At 38.5% G+C, this 19,758-nt stretch overlaps 1 protein-coding gene across 8 annotated transcripts in view; it reads left to right on the top strand.

The window, feature by feature from the left end:
* FHOD3 (formin homology 2 domain containing 3) overlaps nucleotides 1-19,758 on the top strand; it is a 366,964-nt gene that overhangs the window by 275,399 nt on the left and 71,807 nt on the right. For 6 of the 8 annotated variants that reach the window (XM_088171487.1, XM_088171498.1, XM_088171447.1 and 3 more), the window contains 3 exons: nucleotides 10,342-10,476; nucleotides 13,729-13,779; nucleotides 18,081-18,295. In XM_088171487.1, coding sequence (XP_088027613.1) covers nucleotides 10,342-10,476; nucleotides 13,729-13,779; nucleotides 18,081-18,295 — 401 coding nt within the window. The remainder of the gene's footprint in view (nucleotides 1-10,341; nucleotides 10,477-13,728; nucleotides 13,780-18,080; nucleotides 18,296-19,758) is intronic. The other 2 variants (XM_088171454.1, XM_014887980.2) reach the window with 1 other exon arrangement.

Consider the following 19,758-nt stretch of genomic DNA (forward strand, 5'->3'; position numbering starts at 1 on the left):
TCCCACTCATTCTCAAGCCTTTCTGTCTGACTTGGTGTTAAGGCTGGGTCTATTTCTATCCCACTCCTGTTTCTTCCACTTAAATGGATAAAGCAGAGTTGTTTCGCGCACAAGCTGTTCTAAGCATTAAAAGGTGAATTAAAACACATTTTCTTTCTTTCCATTTAAAAAAATAAATTCATATAGATCTATTTTCAATTCTATCATCTTAAATCAACTGCAAAATCTTGGAAATGTGCTTAGCTCAGAATTTCCTAGGCCATAATTTTGTCCTTTCTTGAAAATACGTGATATATCTCATTGAATTTCATCAAAAGTAAAACATTTGCTGAAGCTAAAGCAAACTCCTAATAACCTACTAGTTATCAGACTGCTTGAAAAAAAAATTAAAAGAGGAAAAACCCCAAACCAGCAAAAAAATATTTTGAACAATATTTTGAACCTTTGATGTAAGGTACAAGGGGAAAGAAAGGTAGGAAAATGTTATGGATACATGAAAGAAGTTCTTGGCAAGAGGTTTGGACCACCAGAAATTAACTATCTGTTACAACTTGAGAGTAAATGACAGGTTCAAAGGATGTCATGCTGACTTTAAGAAGGAAAGGTAAAAGTTTTTCATTAATTTAATTCAATAATTTAGTACAATAAATAATATCCAATTAGGCCAGATAGGGTTGGGATGTTATGTTTCCAAACTGGCCTCTATAATTAATAAAAACTGCATCTTCCATCCTGTTTTCTGAACTTAAGGTTTTTTACAGGACCATTTTTCTATATTCCAGTTAATTTTTGTTAATGACTCATTGGCATATTTCTATATATGTATCTTTGTTTGTGTGTGTATGTGTATATGTTTGAACCTTTCTAATGCCTCACATCCTTTCCAGAATACTATTCAGAATGGTTCAAGTTAGGTTCTTCCAGCATACATGTATTTCTAGACATAAGGTATTGATTTAATCCTTTTTTCTCAAGTAATTACATTAAGTTTTTCCTTGGAGAAAGGCACTGTTTTTCATTTGCTCATCTTCCTGGAGTACCTTGCCTCGATTTGTCTTTCCTGATCTCAATGAAATTATTGCCAAGTGCATCCATAATAAAAAAAACTCTACACCAGCACATTCACCCCCCTTTACCTCAGCAAAATTGATGCAAGATAAGTAAGAGTTACAAGTTTCCTGCTGCTTTGGAAGTTTAAGATTTTCAAGCCCTTGCTCTTGTGAGCTTCTGATTGCTACTGTGGCAAAGAAACCCAGAAGTGGTCAAACGCTGAGATGGCTAAAGATGGTTGGGCTTGTCCTGCAAGAGGCTGATGGCGCTGGCCCTGCTCCAGCAGAGAAAGCCAGCTTTCATTTTACCATGTGCCTAAGTGCCTTGCTGGTTTGGAGCCAAAATGCCTTGGCCACACAGGATGAAGCTGTAAAATTTGCAGATTCATGGAGAATCAGGCCAGAGTTGAGTTCTGCAATCATCTGTTGTGACCTATAATGAGTCTCACAGAAGCTAAATGAAAGACCCCTGTACTCTCACATTGTTTTCAAGTGGCAGCGTATGATTTCTCCTGAAAACATTCCAATATTTATTATCACTGCTAGGAAAATTTTTATATTTTGAAGCCAGTTTTCTAGCAGCATCTTCCAGCCAACACAGCTCATATTTCTTTTTTCTGTGAAACTGTAAAGTGCTCTATCTTCAACCATTGGGTCTCTCTTACATGTCTTAAGTGGCTGAACGGGTGCTCAGTCGTATCTCTGCCCTTCTCTCAGGTTACGTTTGCCGCTTTCCTCCTCACATGATAAAAATCTCTGTACTCCTGTTTAAATTTGCAGCTTTCTGTTCGTGGTAATTCATGAACTCAACAGGGTTTCTGCATTTTTACATTTAAGGGTTGTCACAGCCTGATGCTTCCTGTATATGAGTCTCTGAGAAGTGTGAAAGATGTGAGTGCACCATGGCTGCGTGTTGTCTGCAGAATAGATTCAGTTATTTCTTTAAAGATAATTAAGTTTACAATTTCGGATGCCATTTTGCATTCTCTTGTTCTTTTAGAGAGTGCTGCCACTGCAGATGTATAGTTCTGCAATCTCTAAAGAGCTGACTGCTTTGAAGAAGGGCAGAAGCCCTCCTTAATTTCATTGTCCTGAAAGATGTGCATTGAAGAAATGTCCATGTAGAGCTTTACGGATGGAATTTGCTGATTGGAGAGTAGGCCGTGTAGTGCATGATGCAATGCTTGGCACTAATTAGTAAATGGAAAGTATTGTGGAGATTTCCACAGTCTTCTATGAATGGTGTGTGCCTCAGATTGTGTAAACACTATTTCCTACCTCCTGATGGTAAAAATTTACGCTGATTCAAACACCCAAAAAAAGTTAAAATATTTGGGGGGTGGAGAGGGGTGGAGAGGAAGACAAATGATAAGAAGCAGATGCATATCTATGGTTAGCTCTAAGGTGTGTTTTCTGGTTTCAGCTTATGCTACAGTTATGCAAAGCCTTCACAGAAAGATTCCTGTCTTTTATCATGCAGGGAAGAGCTTCAGATGCAGGTCCTGGTACCGTTTATCTGACCTTCGAGAGTGAGGAGGCAGGAAGAAGCAGCATTTAGAGCAGTGATGCACAATGATTCATGCTCCATTCAGTTGCCCTGACAGGCCTTTCAAACCCTTGGCTGCATATTGCTTATGTAAACAAGAGCCACAACTTAGGTGGAAAGAAGCAGTGTGGTTGACATTTTGACATTCATACTTTTAAAACCCTCTTTGGCTGAGATCAGTAGAGAATCATAAGAGCAGTATAAGTCAGTGCAAAAGTAGCTGGATTTTGTTCTTTGAAATCCACATAATCTATATATTTCTGATTATACAGCAGAAGAAAAGGCTTACTTTACTGTTTCTAAATACAGCTGCAACCTTTTGGCAACTTCTTGCAATGCTGTTGTTCTCTCTCATTTCTCTGGGTCCCCTGTGGAGAGCCATGTTTCTGAAGTGCTTATTGCAGCCATGGGAATCCTCCTGAAGGAGAGCAAATTGCAGGGTACATTCTGTTCAGCCCTTCATTGGGAGAGAAGAAGGAGTGTGTCAGTTCTCTTGTATCTCTGTTTGTGAAAGTCGCTCCGAATGCTTTAGAAGTATAACCCAGTCTGCCTATTTTCTAATGCCAAAGAGTGCTTTGTTCCATAAATACACTGCTCCCATTCTTCATAACTTCAATCACCAATTAACTCTTTCTCCCCAGTTATCAAAAAAAAAAAATCATAACGTCATAAATTTTAATAACAAAGGGGAAGAGCAGTGCATGACTGAAACACGTTAGGGAGGAAAGGATTTTTCTGTCCCTCCAAGTTGGCACCTTTCCTGGGGGCAGAAGGTGTTGCAAGACTCATCTGTATTTCCATGCCTTATGCTCACACCTAGGATATTTCTGTCTAGCCAGACTGCTTTGTCAGGCTCTGAATCTAAGACAGTCACTCAAATTGAAACTGCAGCCTGGAGTCTGCTACAGGACATCAAACTTGTTACTTGCAAAGCTTCACATGCCCTCATAGTGTGCTTTTGGTGGTGAAGTGTTTGCATTGTTGATCATGGCCATCCTTAGAGGAGATCATGAAGGAGTGTAACTTCTGAGGCAAGAGCTCTTAAATTCAGCACCAGCTTTAATTAATTCCACTACCAGAAATATATCCTGCTGGTGTGTTTGCCAGGGTGGGTTTCTTCTGATGCATTTGCCAGGAGATGGTTCCCCCTGGGCTTGACAGTCAAACAGTAGTACAGTCAGCCTAGCTCAGAAAGCCTTTTTGGGGCACTGCTTGCCAAAGGTGCAGGAGTTCATGGTCTCACCTCTATCTGTTAAATCAAATGCCAGAAAGTTCAGCTCGCAAATCTCCACTTTTTGAGGCTCTTGGCCAGTCACTGTGAACTTAGTCTCCACCTCTGGCTGGTCCCTCAGAAGTTCTTCCAAATCTCCAAGCCTGGTAAAGGCCTGCTGTGGTGTTTGCAGATTATTCCTGTTTGAAGCATTTCCAGCTTTCCCAGAGCATTAGAAAATAGGATTTAATATTAATATATTAATATTAAATATATGTCACATTCTTTAATATGTTTTCCATCTCACTTGCTTTGTGGTCTACAGGAGCACCTTGAGTATTGAGTGTTCATTTCCATTTTCTTCTATATCTTTCAAGGAAATGTACCTTTAAACATTTATTTCTAAAACAGACAGATTAGCATTCCTAGATTATTAGGGTTTTTTTTTCTCCTCTGACACTTAAACACCATACCTGAAGCATAAGCACAAAGTGCAGCAAAAGTCTGCAGATACTCTTCTTTGAGTTTTATTCCCTTTCCAGGTGCCTGAAATAGTGATTTGCTAGAAATCTGGCACTTTCTTTCAAATTTCTCTTTTTAAAGCAAAACAAAACAAAAATATTGCTTGAGAATGCCAAACAGCTTTTCAGTTAGATTTTCTACTAAAATTAAAGTTCTCAGTAAGTGAGAACACCAGGGAGATGCTGCTGGATGAAGCTTCTTGGCAGGTTCTTTTTTATTTTTTTTTTGTTAGCCATTTATCACTAATTTGTGCTCTGCAGTTCCCTTACTCCAGCTGTTAAGCACTAAAGTAAAACAGAAACCTATGAAACAGAACCTGCTATACAGCCTACAAAGCTGCTGTTCTCCCAAAAACTGCTCCTCTTTCCTTGGCTTTCTGTTATTTCTGTGTGTACTTCTGGGTTCTCAGACTAGAGATCGTGACGATTTTTCCTTGTGCTAAGTGCCAAGCACATCTCTCACTCTGAATAACATAATGAGGAATGGATAGCTTGGTAGCTGATAATAGTGGCCCAGGGCAAAAGCCTCAACTTTATTGCTGAGACTTTAAGAGGAAAAATGACCTTAGGAATTACTTGATGATTTACAGTTTGGGAAGCAGTGGTGGCTTGCACTGGCCTAGCTGCTTGTCGAACTACTGTGTAAGCAATATTCTTGATTGCAGCTTTGTGGACTTCATCATAGGGTATATGTTTAAACAGAAGCATGAGCTGGTTATGGTTTCAGAGTGTTGCTGGCTGAACATGCAGTGCTGCTGCTCAGGGCCACACCCACCTTAGCCTGGATCTGCAAGTCACTTCCAGGCAAGGTGTAACTCACACAAGGATGAGATGCTGCAGGTTGGAGAAAGACAGAAGCACAGTGTAAAAGCTGCACAGGTCAGCTGGAAGATGAGAGTGTGTGTAGAAAGTCCTTGTGCATTGCCCAGGCTCTGTGCAGCTCTGTCCTGCTGTAGGTAGTCCTATGTTCCACTTAAAAGTCTAACATTAATCAGTTCTTCTCTTGGTCATTCTCAAGTTTCTTTCTTAAAGGAAGCATTAGTCAGTAGTTTTAGCTCTCGATTTTCTGTTTATTTTTGGGAGAAGTTTTATAAAGATTCCTTAAGTAGTGTTTAGTCTGTTTGCAAAGTCTTATATCAACATGCTTTTGAATTTGCCATGTCATGTAGGGAGACATAATACACAGGGAGTTTCTTTAACTGTGAAAAGCAATATGGCTCTTGGCAGCTTTGCCTCCCCTTTTGTCTCTTTCTAAGCTGGAAAGCGGATTTATTTTGTTAAAGCCAAGAGACATTTAGAGTTACTTAAGGTCTAAGTAGGAGCTGCCGACTGTTGTAGCCTCCCTGTAGCATTCCCATGGCTGTGGGAACAGGAGCACTTTGCAAAATTAGGTAATTAGTGCTTCCTTATTAAAGTTATTAATGATCCTGCCCCATGTAGTATTAAAGACAATCCTGAATATTAACCTTATGACCTAAAGGGATTTCCTCTCATAAGTCATCTGTTAATTTTTTTTAGCTCTTAAAAATACACATTTTTATTTTGTATTCTTCCTGTAGATAACCATTTCTATTTAGCAAATTTTTAAAATTCAACTAAAGAGAGGGAAAGGCAGCCACAAAAGAGTATCTCAGAGCTTACGTGGATGAAGAACATTTGAAGTTCAGAATTTCAGTTTTGCTTTTAGAAAGACAGAAATATTTTCTTCAGTTTGCAACAAGATTAGAGTAATTCAGGGCACGTAATCCCCTTCACAATGTATAGTCCTTGATGAACTATTTTCAGAAAGCTGCAAGAACTTGCAAAAAAAGTATGAGAGATCTTGTGTCTGCCTGAATTTGTGTTTATAATAATACTAATATACTAATATAATATAATATACTAATATACTAATTCACTGCTGTGTTAAATGCTGTAGGTCAGGCTAGCTGAATTTATATTGAAAAGAGCTTTGGTCTACAGTCAACATTTTGGCTTCATACTCTATGCTCTTTGTATATGTTTTGCATTCTTTTTCTTTTTTTTCCTCCCTATTCTTTCCTTTTCCTGTCTCTTCTTCCAGTGAAATAAGTTACTCATGACCTCTTTGGCCCTGTGTCCTTATGCTGTGGTGAGGAGCTCTGTTCTACAGACCTTGATGCTTTCTTGTTGTGTATTTTCTTTTTTGGAATGAGCAAGTAATAAGACAGCTTGTTTAGCTTTTACTGGTTTTAACAGCAGGCATAAGAAAGCTTTTCTTAACATTTTTTAATATTAACAGTCCATTCTTAATAGCCTTGCATTCTCTACAAGACAAAAATAGTAGTCAGAGTAACCATCCTTCTGGATTGTATTTGTGGAGCTGAACAAATGGTTGATATTACCAGCTGGTAACATATGACACCAGCACTAGAGTGCTGGTATATATTAGCTATAACCCCATTTTGTGAGTGATCACTCTATTATGCTTTCATTGAGCATTCACATTCTCTTTTCTGTTAAAATCTCTTATCACCTTTGATTCAATGCCAGAAGTTTTTTAGCCTTTCTCTTGCCTTATCCATTTTAAAATACGGCCTGCAGCAATAAGACCTAAAATTTCATGAGGCCTGAAGGCACTGTCACCCTTCAAACAGCATCAAAGCAACAAAATTACCCAAAGGCTCAGCCCAAGCCTTCCCACCAGCTGGTTTGGCCAGTCATGCTGCCATTTGCAGTTCGAGTATGTGTTCACTGAAAGGGAACATTTACTTTAAGTGTTATTGTCAGGGAAATACAGAAACAAAAATCAGATTTTGTCGACAAACTGTACATAGTTTTCAAATTGTACAACATGTTTAGAATGTTTGAGGAATGCCCCTTAATGCTTGCTTTTCCTCTGGCTTCTTTACAGGTTTGTACACCCTGAAAGTAACCTGCTTACCCCAGGTTTTTGTTTATGCACGTGTAGAAAATTACTGATAGTTTACTAAATACTAAAACTGTGCATTTACAGTTGCAGTTCACATTAAAAAGAGTATTGGTGCACCCAAAGAGCAGTTGAGCTACAGTGTTTGATAGCAGCAGTGAGGCTGTGAATTAATGAGGCTTCATAAAGGCAGCTGGTCTCAGCATTTGGTGTGAAGTGTGGTCCCCACCGAGGGCAGATGTGTGTGGTTGAATGGGTGTGACCACCAAGCAAGCACTAACTCAGCTATAGCAGTGCTGTTTCTTTGCCTGTCCTTTCCTAAATGTGACTGGAGCCCCAAAACCTTGACTATTTTTGCTTCAAGAAGTCAGTGTCACACAAGGGGTCAGCTGACCGTGTTCCTGTCTGTTTAATTGTGACCTCTATGACCAGAACCTTCTGGCTGTTAGATTTGATCTTTCATGCAACAAACTGTTGTACAGAATATGGCTGTGTTTGGGAAAAAGGAACTGAACTGATGGGGATGTGTGTGCACACTATACTGCAGCTTGTATTTCGGCTGAAGTATGGAGTCGTAACCAGTGAGAAACGTGGAAATGCCAGGTTTTGACTAATTATTGTTGATTTGATTAGTTTTGAAGAGATGGCAAGCGAACTTTTTCAGTTCTTCGCTCACTGGCTTTTCTTCTGGGCATACAGCTGTGGATCTTCTATTTAGATTGTGATGCTGCTCTTCATCCATCTGCAAGTTTTAGTCCAGTGAGCAATGGTTGCCAAACTATGCTAGATCAAACCTCCAAACAAGGTGTTTTAGTATGTGGAGGTATTTTAATACCAGGGTTAGCTTGGAATCCTGTCTGCAGGACTAAGCTGTGCATGTCCATGTGATTTTCCTGTAATCCCCTGTATAAGAATGTGCATTTATTGTAGGGCCTCAAAGAGCTCAGTCAGAGATAAAGGTTTCCAACCTGCTAGATGATGTGCAGACCTACAATCACCCTTTTGCTCTCTCAGCATCACCCCATCTTTCCCCTTAATTTTCCTTCAGCCTTCTTTTAAGCCATACCTTCCTTTGACTCTAAATGGAGTTTGCAGACTTCATGGCAGCTGGGCAGGATGGGGTATCAAGCTGAATACACAAAACAGATAAAAACACAGATTTGATAGGGACCCTCTTTTGCCATCTCTCACAGTTAATTTCTGTACATCTTCACATGGAGGCACTGTTCATTTTTCCCCTTCCAAGAGTAATTTCTGATGTTATATACAACCATATAGCCATGGTTTTTCATGTTACTACAGGGATGGAGCTCTAGCTTTTGAATTTTAGTACAGTGGTGCTACTGTTTCTACTAAGAGTTTTCTCTTGCAACATGCACTAAGAGGTCAAAAGTTAAAATAAATTTAAAATATGCTCAAGGGAAAATTCACCACACGTACTTGACTGTCAGGGTTTGAGGATTTTTCCCCCCTTTTCTTAGTGCTGAAGCATATTAGAGATTTTTATGGTTTTGAGTGTGATCCAGCATTGATACTGTAGCTTTGGAGGAGTGCCAGCAGGGACTCTTACAGAATATCAGGTTTTTATACCATCTTATGTAATGTTTATGTGGGTGGGATATGACATACTGAAATTCAATTTATCGAAATTATTGACATTATATTCATGCTGCCCTGCTGCCAGTGGGGCAGAAATGGCTATGTTTTGTGGTGTTCCTGCTTGTACAGACATAGACACTTGGGGAAGATAGATTTGCATTAATATTTTTGTCTTCTTTTGCACCTATTTTCACTAGTGAATTGGTGCCATTATGCTAAATGCCTACACTGTGCAGCCATAGGCAAGTAAATAAATAAGGGAAAGAGTCTGAGTTCTTAAAAACAAGGAAAATTTATTCAGGTTTGCATTACTGGTTAAGGAACCTTCCTCAAGGCAGGCAGAGTTTAATTTCTTTTTACACAAAAGGCAGTATCTATTTCTCTCATTAATCCATTCATTGCAAAACTCATGTTACAACAATGCACAGAAACCGCTCTACATGAGTTATGTCTTTTTGATTTTATCAGCCTAATTCAATCAGTGTGCATCTGTATAAAGCTACACTGTACAATACAGATTTTTTCCTGTCTAAGAGACAGAAAGACACATTTGGTCTGAGTTCACTCAATTGCCATGTGAGAGATTGTGGTACCAATACCACTATGTTGGGAAAAGGTTGTGTAAGAGGGCCCACTCTCCCAGACAAAGTGCTGCTTACAGTAAAGTCATTAAAAAAATCTATGTCAACACCAAACTATAAGTGAATATAAGTATATAAAAATATATATATATATAGATACACACTATACTATATGTAAGTATATATATATTTATATTTATATATATATATAAATTAGTATATTTTTATACTTATATATAAAAATATATAAGTAAATGTAGCTTTATGTATTTGAAAAGTCTTTACTGTAGAGGCCATAATTTCTGACAGTTTTCAAGAATGGTTTGAGAAGACTGTCGCCTTGTGTTTTGCTGATATGTTCTGATACGAGATTCGTCTTGCTCTTACAGCACATGCAACAGGGAAATCATGATAATCAAATTTGTTAATGTATAAAGGAAAAATGTGCCTGGTACTTAGGAGAGCCTTTGAATTCCCTTGGGCACTTCTGACATTTTCCTTTACTTTTGTTTTTCTGTATAGCAGATTCTCAGGTGTTTGTGACACATCTGCTTTTAATATCATTGCATAGCAGTTTTTTTCTTTAAAATTTGAAAAATCCTCTATGGGATTCAGCTTTTCTATTAATAGGATTATAAAGTTAAAAAAAATATTTAGGCAATATTGCAGTTGAAATAGACTGAAGAATTTTTACACATACTTTATTTATGCTTCAGAAATTTGGCTATATAGGAAGCCTACCCTATTTTTTTTGTTCAGCTCATCACAGAATCTATAATCAATTTAGCAAGAAGACGCTTAGCCAATGCTTTGAAACATCCACACATAAATATTGCCATGTCATTCTGCTGGTTGGGATTATGTTACTTGCTGAATGATTGCTACTCATTTTTTGCCAGTATAATCAATAAAAGTGACACGGAGAAATCTGATCTTCCTTTTCTGCAGGCCAGCTTTGGGTGGTCTCCTTACATCATCTTTTCGGCAGCACCAGGAGTCCTTGGCAGCAGAAAGAGAAAGACGGCGTCAGGAGAGAGAAGAAAGGTTGCAAAGGATAGAACGTGAAGAAAGAAACAAATTCAAGTAGGAACCAAATTTGCTCTCAGTCTCTTGCTTTAATGTGTGATAGATTGATCAATCATTGAGACATTCAACTGCAAAATAATTGAATTTATGAATAGTTTGTCTCTTTAGATACTTTTCTTGATCTAAGTATCTTAAAAACTGATAGATTAAACACATCATGAATTCTGGCATTTAATAAAAAATCTGCTTTTTTAAAGGCAGCCAATTATACTGCCTGAGTATATACAGAGGTTCAGTTTTATTATCTAATATACTCACCAAATTATATTCTCGGTGAGGCGTAGGATTTGAAGGTGGAACAGTGAGACAAAGGTATCAAGAAGGGAGGGAGGGAGGGACAACACTGAAACCACTTTTTGCTTTTAAGTTATGCGAAGTAGAAGTGTCTTGCTGTATGGTAGTGGTTTTTAACTACTTCCTGCATTTCTGAACATGTGTCTCTTCCTCCTGGAATCAACAACTGACAGAAGGTAATGACCAAAGTTACTGTTCAAACCTTGGCCAGACAAATGTCATAGCTGAATGCAGGACTGCATTTTCACATCTGAGAAAATGTTGTGTGATGTGGGATCCCAGGATGTTCTGCCTGAGGATAGTAAGAGACAAGCCCCCTTCAACCTCTTCAGTCCATACCTAGAAATCCCAGCGGAGACATTAACAAAGACTGCAGTGGGCCAAGGATAGATATGGAATGTGTACCTGAAATTGTTTGCCTTCACTCTGAAGAGTCTACACTAAGAAATCAATTTGTTTTCTCATAGACAGGAGTGAAAAGCAAACCTGTTTTTAGTAGCTAGAAGACATAATGTAATAACTTAAAGAGTGGTAATGTAAATGTTTTGTAGCCTTAGAATCGGTAGTTATGGAAAAGATGGCAGAGGGTTTCATGTTAGCTTGTTTATTAGTATGCAGGATTGTTTTCACTGTAATCATCCCTTTAGTAAGAAGTAGAAACAGGCTGTGATTCTGTGAATTTGGAAAGAGGAGTAACTTATGAGTGGTTGATTGATATTCTCCTGGCTCCAGAAGATAGCTAGTTTAGAAGGAAATGAGAGGCAGAGGGAAGGTGGAAGAGCACCATAATAGGATCTTTGGCAGCCAACAGCTGCCCAAGTTCTCCTGAAACAGAAACAATAAGGTTGCAGTCTTACAGCCTCTTCCAAAAACTCTCCCTCTAAGTGGTATCATCAGGCTGCAGCAGGCTGCCATGGACAGCCAACATGATCTTTCAGAAAGGAAACTCCCAGACCAAAAAAGCCAACAGGGCATTTGGCAGATTGACCTGTTTGAATAACAGATCCGCACATTTCAGTAGAGATTGGCTACAGTAGTTCTGTCACTAAAAGAAGTTTCTTAAAGTCAGAAAATTTTCAAAATGTACATTTTCACCCCTTTACTTCAGAGCCAGAAACTGATTAACTAGATGTCATGATTGTGCTGCATATTTAAGATTATTTTTCAATGCCCAGTTTTCATCTTTTGGATTTGAGTTTCATGATCGCCCAAAAGTTATAACTTTTGTTTGAGCAGAGGGTCTCCAAAGCCACCACACTTCACAAACAGATGGGATCCCACAACTGATTAAACAGTCTGGCAGGAGGAAGACAAAGTCACAGCAAGCAGTCATGGACTGTTTCATAAGAGTTCCTGGGATTTCATTATCATATCATCAGTCTGGCTAGAAACCCAGTCTCTGAAGATGTATTTTTGATTAAAAATAGCACTTGCAATTCAGTCTTTAAACTCGTGAGCCATAATGGATTTACCATCATGACTCATTTGTTATCTCATTCTTTCCAACTCTGCCTCAAGAACATTGCACTAGGTTCTGGCACCATTATTGACAAATTAAGGATAATTTAAAGGAAAGCATCACTAGTTGTGAAAGAGCTGGAGGATAGGAGAGCTGGAGGATTAGGAGAGGAGCAACAAAGCTTCATAAGCTACTGCTAACCAAAGGAATACTTTGCAGAATGAACTTTTTTTCCAGTAGAAAGACTACTGTACCCATTGCATATGTAGAACAATATGTCCTAAAATAAAGTGGCTATTTTTCAGCTGTAGGAAAGAGTGAAAGTTGTCAGAGGGGAAAGAGTAATGTTAAAATTTGCCTCCGAAAGATTTCCTGGAATACTTTTAAAATACTGCAAAAGTATAACCAGTTCAGAATTCAAAGTTTGTGGGGATGGCCTGAAGCAGTAATGTGTCTTCCCTGTTAAAGGACTTCCAAAGAGCACTTGCAAGCAGATGTTTGATACCTATTGATATAATAGATGATAACTAATTAATTAAATGACACAATATAAAGAGGGAAAAAAAAGAGATTTTAATAAAAGGAGTAGTTCTGAAAACCTTTCTGGTACTCACAGCTTACATTGTGAAAGAATCTAGCAGATAAGGTGAAGGTCTCATCGGTTTTGTCTATCATTCAACTAAGTATAAAAAATATATTGTAAGGAACCATCTTGCTGTGATATTGAGATATTTGCTGGGTTCTGCTGTGCTCTGAGTTAAATTCACATCCATGTTTGTGGATGTGGCAGGCCTGTCCAAAATCATAGTACTCAACCATCCAGCAAACTTGACTTGGCAAAAGTTAAATAGATGGGTTATTTGAGGATCTGTGCGAGTGGCAGCTGACATAAAAGGAGCTTTTTATCTAAAACTCAGGGTGAAAAATAAGGAAGTGAAAGGTTGTTACCTGTCCAATGATACTGCACACACCCTCTTGGAATGCAGAATTGTCCTCCTCAGTAAAGGCAGCCTGCTGTCCTGTTTCCAGCCATGGCAACTAAAACCCACTAAGAAAGGTTCCTTGCAAAGAAGGGCAATGGGTTTGCTCACTGCCTCCGTCTGTCCTGCCAGGGGCTGCAGTCACTGTCTTGGGGCATTCTGAGATGGAGCAAATGAGGGATGGTTTAATAGCCATTCGTGTGCCTGCTCAGTATGGATAAGTGCAGTTCATTGAATCTCATTTCAGGTACCAGGTTTCATAGCATGCTTCAAGTTTCTCACTTTTTGCAGATTTTTTTAAATAATTCTTTTAATGACCTTCCAAACTACGTATTTGGTGGTGTATATATGGATAAGTGCATACTTTTCAGCAATTTTTGCAAAAGCAAGCAGTTTTTTTTACAACAGCCTTCAGTTTGTGTTTACCACTCTTAGTTTCTCCTACTGTACTTATACTTCTATTACTTACTTTTTTCTTCTGGTTTCTGCTGCAATTTACTGTAATTCTCTTTCTAGCCGTGATTATTTAGACAAAAGAGAAGAGCTAAGACAAGCAAGAGAAGAGAGGTTTGTATGTCATGAATTCATCCTTCCCTATCCTTCCCTCTGGTTGTTTGCACTTCCTATATTCTTTACTGTGGAGCTGTCATATGTTTACATTTTTAACTCTGCTTGCACAAAACACTTTTATTCTAAAAGACTTCTATAAGAAAGAAGTTGGTAAAGAGCAGAATGAAATCCATCTGTAAGCACAGCAATAAATGAAGAGCAGTGAGAATGCTTAAGAATGATTGATGATCTTTTTATCTATTTGTGTGGGAAATAAGCTTACCCCATTTGCCTCAGAAAGTTGCCCAAATTTAGTAGAGTTATAAATTGAATAAGCTTGTATTTTTCGCCCAGTGGGTCCCAAGCTTTCTGGAGGGTCAGAAAAGGGAACTGAGGATAAAGGAAATTGGGGTCACAAGCATTGCAAAACTGCAATGACAGGCTGATGGAAACAGTTGTGACCCACTCTCAGCATATTTTTATCTTTCAGTGCCAAGTTTTCTTTGCCGATCTCTTTAAACATCAGCAAGTAAATTACAAAGCTTAGCAGTGTTTATCATTGGAGCATTGTTTTTGTTTTATTTAAATAGCATATTTAAAGAGACTGAGGGTTTGGGTTTTCTTTTTCCTTTTTTTTTTTTTAATTCAATGAACAAGTTTAGAAACTCTGGGCTAGGCTGGGAGGTATGTGCTTATGAAAGCATATTTTTCAAGGAATACTCAGCTAAGGACTTTTGCCTTTCAGTAGCTTCATCTTTACCTCTGCCTGTAATTGCATCCTGGAGGGAGTGCTTGTTTTTACCTGGAAAATATGCAGTTACTGTACAAATAGATGAAAAATCATCCAGAGTGCCTCAGTTCTGCTTTTATGATCCTCTAGAGATTAGTCTCTGGAGATACTTTGGGATTGTCAAGAATTGGAATTACATCTTATCAAAATAAGAGTGTAGCCATCTCAAAAATCATTGAGTTGCTGTGTTCTTACTTGGTTTTTTTTTTGGTTGCTTTTTTGTTTTGGGGTTTTTTTCCACAAAATTATCATGCAAGAGACAGTTTGTTTCTGCATACTGAAGTTTTATATGTTGAGGCTGAAGTACCTAATATTAAAAAATTATTTTAACATCTCTAAGAGTAAGAAAAGGTGGATGGGCTTTCCATTGTGCTTCCAGTTAAAACAATTACAAATAGTTTAAAGCATTTTCTGAAATGAAATCCATCTGAGCACATAAGCATCATACACTGATTTAAGCTGACTAAAACGGTTTTTTCAGTGAGCATGCTCATCTGCAAGTTTTGAAACAAATTAGAAGTGAGTTCTCCAGAACTTTCAAGTGGTAAGGGAAAATGCCAACTGGAGTATTTTTGGGGAAGTGTTCCCCATCACTGCTGTGCAATCTGAGACTATTTCACCATTCATTAGTAATGTTTTGTTATCCTTAAGGGCTCTTTTGAACTGAGATGTCAAACTATCAGTTCCTACTCATAGAGAGGAAAGACACATTTGCTTTGACAGCACATAAATATTGGAGGAAACTTCTGCAAATGAAGTCTTGCACCAGTAGTCCATTACATCAGCATTCTATAACTACTTTTTTACAAACACCTTTGCACAAATGAAGTTTTATTTCCTATAGGAAGATGCATGCTAACTTGTTTTAGGAGAGTGCATGGACTATAAGAAAATCCTATAGTCAAGATGCCTAAAATCCTAGTTTTTACTAGGTTTTTTTGTTTCCTCCATATCAGTTCTTGCTGCTCAATGATTTGAGGCCTTTTCCCTTTGCTTGGTTGGGTGTTTTCCAGTGGTAATTAAAGAATAAAATCAAGAAAGGTGAGCTCCCAAGCCCTTCCTGGTGTGAGGTGCAGTTCAAATGCTCTCCACCCCCCATGACTTTGTTGCTACATTGGCATTTTAAGTTGCCTTTGGGGCATTACTCAGATACCTAAAGAACTCAAAATGATAATTTCATCTACTTGAAGACAATAAATCCAGTGTTACGTTAATGAGGGATACCAAGCAGATAGGCATAAACTTTTGGCTCGTTGCCTTTAGAGAAGAGTCAACATAGCTGAGATGATGTCTGCAGGTTTCCATGATTTAAAAGAATATGGCAGCATATACAGGGGCAATTTGTCCATCCTGTAGAGGAGGTATGGTAATTCATCCTTTCAACTACTTCAGATTCTGGTCTAAGTGACCTTGCAAATCTGCTGCTGACATTCATTCATTATTAAAATATTTGTCAGAAACAAAAAATAACCTAAATAATGTCATTTATCAACTGTGAAGTATTAATAACTGATTCTTGAATTATTTTTTTTTTTGGTTTCTCAGTTATACCTATTTATTAAGCTTCCCATTTGATTACTAGTTCTGCTGATGTGCTGCCATTGGAGTTGCTGTTCTGGTTCCCTTTTTTGTTTCAGGATAATAATCAGATACATTTTGAAAAGTTGCCTCTTGGTGATAGTCTCAGCTTTGCTGGTTGGCAGTACAGCATGAAGCTGCAGAAAATGTTAAAGCACCTGAAAAAGAACTGAGGACAATAAAACAATGTAGCTCCCCCCATTATAGAAGGATCCATCCAGATCTTTGTTGTAGTCTGCTGGCAAACTGCAAAACCCCCTTGGCAGCAGCCAGCTGGGCTGTCCCTGTTTGTGCCAAGTGATCAATTCGAATGGCTCTTTATGAGTCTGGAGTCCCACCTGCTCTGCTTGTGAAGAGGCAGAAGGCACCATACGTAAGTGACCAACATTCAAAGAAAGAATGGCTTCATGAGCTGTAACAAAACATCATGCTGATGCCAGAGAAATGCTTTCCCCTCTATTGAAAAGGCAAGATTCAGTCTTGAGAATTGGCTTCATGTTAGAACTGTAAACAGTTCCTATTTTATAACCATGCAAGTATGTAGCTTGTTATATTTTCATCCAGAGTCTGTAGGGGTTCTTTTTCTTGCAGAATTTGTTCAAAGCCTGTGCATACCTCTGGAGGAATAAAAGAAAATTAGTTTGTTCTTCATTATTGCTGTTTGCAATAAGGCAAATTGCCTCTGAAAACACAGGGACTGCTCTTCAAAGACACTTTTCTGTGCTCTATATGGATGTTTGTAAATGTGCATGCGTGTGTGGCTACCATATGTACTAAGCATGTTTGTTACCACATATGGCTGGCTTCTTTCCCCTGCCTGCTTTTACTGCACCCTCTTACACTAATTTGGGCTGTCAGTGATGCAGAAGTGGGGAGGAGAGGTGTTCACTGTTATGAAGTGTTTACAACAGTGTGTTACAGGGAATGACCGGAGTGTTTCAGGGACATAAGCAGTAGTTTTGATTAACCTGTTTAACAGCTCACTTGTGGATAAGGCAAACAGTCTAAAGCCTGATACAGCTGTATTCATGAAATTATTCCTTAGCAAATAATGGTGGATAAAATTAGCAGACATCTGGAACAGGCACATATTTAAAAGTTATTTTGGTCGAAATGTATAAAGCATACTATGAAGAATATGATTGGTAGCTGGTCTTAATAAACAGTTAGTGAGTTCTGCCTGCCTAAAATGCAAAACAGATGTATCTTTGTTCTTTTAAAGTGACTTTGATGAATAAACTACATGTGACGTCAGGTACAAGCTATTGGATGTCTGAGTCCGGCAGAGAAATTTTTCAGAATAAAAAAAAGAAACTTTCCATTGTAGGCTCTGGAGAGAACAAAGTGAATTCCAGTGCATTGCTCTCAGAGCAAATAGAAGCAGGTTCAGAATCTCTAGATAGTCAATCCAAACGTTTATTATTGGTATTATTTTCAGGAAGATCTGTTTTTGTCTGTTGCATTTTCTTCTCCTTACAGCAAGTCTCAGATTTTGGCAATTTGCATCACTATTAAGGGGCTCTGGGTTTGGAGGGGTTTTTTTTCTTCTTTTGTTTTTTTTTTTCTTCCCATTTTAGTTTGGAGAGAGGGAGGGCTGAGAGGAGGAGGAGGAGGAAGAGGAGGAGGAGGAGGAGGTGAAGGAGGAGGGTGAAAAGGAGGACAGACAAATGCTTCCAAAAAAGGAGGACTGTGCAGACAAAATACTGTAGCTAAAGGTTCTTTAACGCTGCTGGTTTTTGCTTTTGTATTGTAATGAGCAATTTAACATTTTTCAGAGCAATAGTCTTTGCTTTGGTGTGCACTTTTTGGCAGACTGAGCAAGCAGTCAGTTCAGTGCTGTACCCCTTGTGTCAGGAAGTCAGCTTATTCTCTGCAGGTGTTTCATCCATAAACAAGCATCAGCCACAGGCTTCTTTTTCTTTACGGAAACCCTCTGGAATTTAACTTTCAGATACAAATACTTGGAGAAGTTGGCAGCAGAGGAGTATGAGAAGGAGCTGAAGAGTCGGACTGTCAGCCGAGGCAGAAGTGAGCTGTCCTTGAATCTGAGATCTCCTTCAGCTCCATCCTCACCTGTACCCAAGTGCATCAGCCCAGCATCCATAGAGCCCCAGGAAGAGCTGAAGACCCCTTCCATCCCGTGTGGAACTCCTCAGCCCTCAGAAGGTAAGTGAAAAGGAGGGCAGGGGAAACAATGCTTGGTGTATCACAATTTGTCTTGGGATAATGATGATTTCTGATGTATGAGTCCAAGAATACCATCTATGAGGTGCCAAAGTAAAACGTCCTACATTGTTCCATCCTGTCTTCCTAAACTGCCTATTTTTTTTTGCATTGATTTGGATATCATGTAATCTGTTCAAAAATAGGATACCCTGCTAATTGTTGCTATGATTTATACTGTCATTGTCTGTTGCTCTTCAAATGGAATAATTAGAAAACAGAGAATAGGGTCTTAATTTTAGTATCATTCTCCTTGTATATGAGGAGTTACTGAATACAGACAAACAGTATTCCTGCCAGCACATTTTGTGTATGTGGATTCTCTGAAAGAAATGCAACAGATGAATGCCAAGATTATAATAACCTTCCAGTAGAGCACAGGCTGAATGTGACAATTTGAAAAGGTCTTGAATTGAAGGCAGGGGGAGTGTGTTGATTATTTTTAATACCAAGAAAAACTCTTAAAATTGTAGCACAAGTCATAAACGACTTAAAAGAGACCACAGACAATTAGTAAGAAGGAAAGTATAACTAGTGTTTGCACGGTTGGTTGGTCACACAATTTATTGGTGTACAGAGCAATGTTTTTCGTGTGTGTTTGTATGTCATTCTGCCACTTGCATCATGTACCTCTCCTTCAGTCCTCAAAACAACACATGCCATACAGATTTATATTTGCACCACATGATGTTGCATTAACATTGAGAGCTAGAATGCATGTTGAGGGCAAATTATCACCATCACTCATTTTTATTTTATTTGATTTCCTGCTACATGCTATTGGGGATTAATGCATTTGTAACTTGCACTGCTTGGTTTTATGGAGTGTTATGGCTGGTAGCATGCTATAAAGCAAGGCAATTTAGGAAAAACGTTACAAATACTGAATGCTGCATATGTTTGTCCTCACCGTACTAAGTAGGTGAAGTTTATTTTATTTAGTTTTATATATTTTCCCAATTATATTCCCCAGTTTTCTTGTTTGGAACCTTAAGAGTCTCAGTGGAATCATTTAACTTAGAAACCACAGATATTTTCCTCCAACACTGATAGTCAGAAACATCCAAACACCCATTTTATTTAGTGCTATATTGCTTTTAGAGCAAATAAACTGGATTTTTCCACCATTAGGATTTCAGAGCTGGGTAGGGAGCAAGTATCTCTTGTGATGATTATTTTAACATATTTCTCCTGGAAGCATTAAAAAAAATGCAGCATGAAATGGAGCAGCACAAACCATTTGGAGAATACATTTAGAGCAGGTGTACAGGGCAGCTTCAGACAGCCAGAATATGGCAAAGCTATCAACATATGGGTAGACAGGACATCTCTACTAAAAATCCTGGCAATATAGTAGGCATTGGAGGGCAGCACCTGGAAGCCTGGCAAATGGACCACAAGGAGAG

Source organism: Sturnus vulgaris, chromosome 1 (assembly GCF_052056855.1).
Source record: "Sturnus vulgaris isolate bStuVul1 chromosome 1, bStuVul1.hap1, whole genome shotgun sequence".
NCBI classification, from domain to species: domain Eukaryota; kingdom Metazoa; phylum Chordata; class Aves; order Passeriformes; family Sturnidae; genus Sturnus; species Sturnus vulgaris.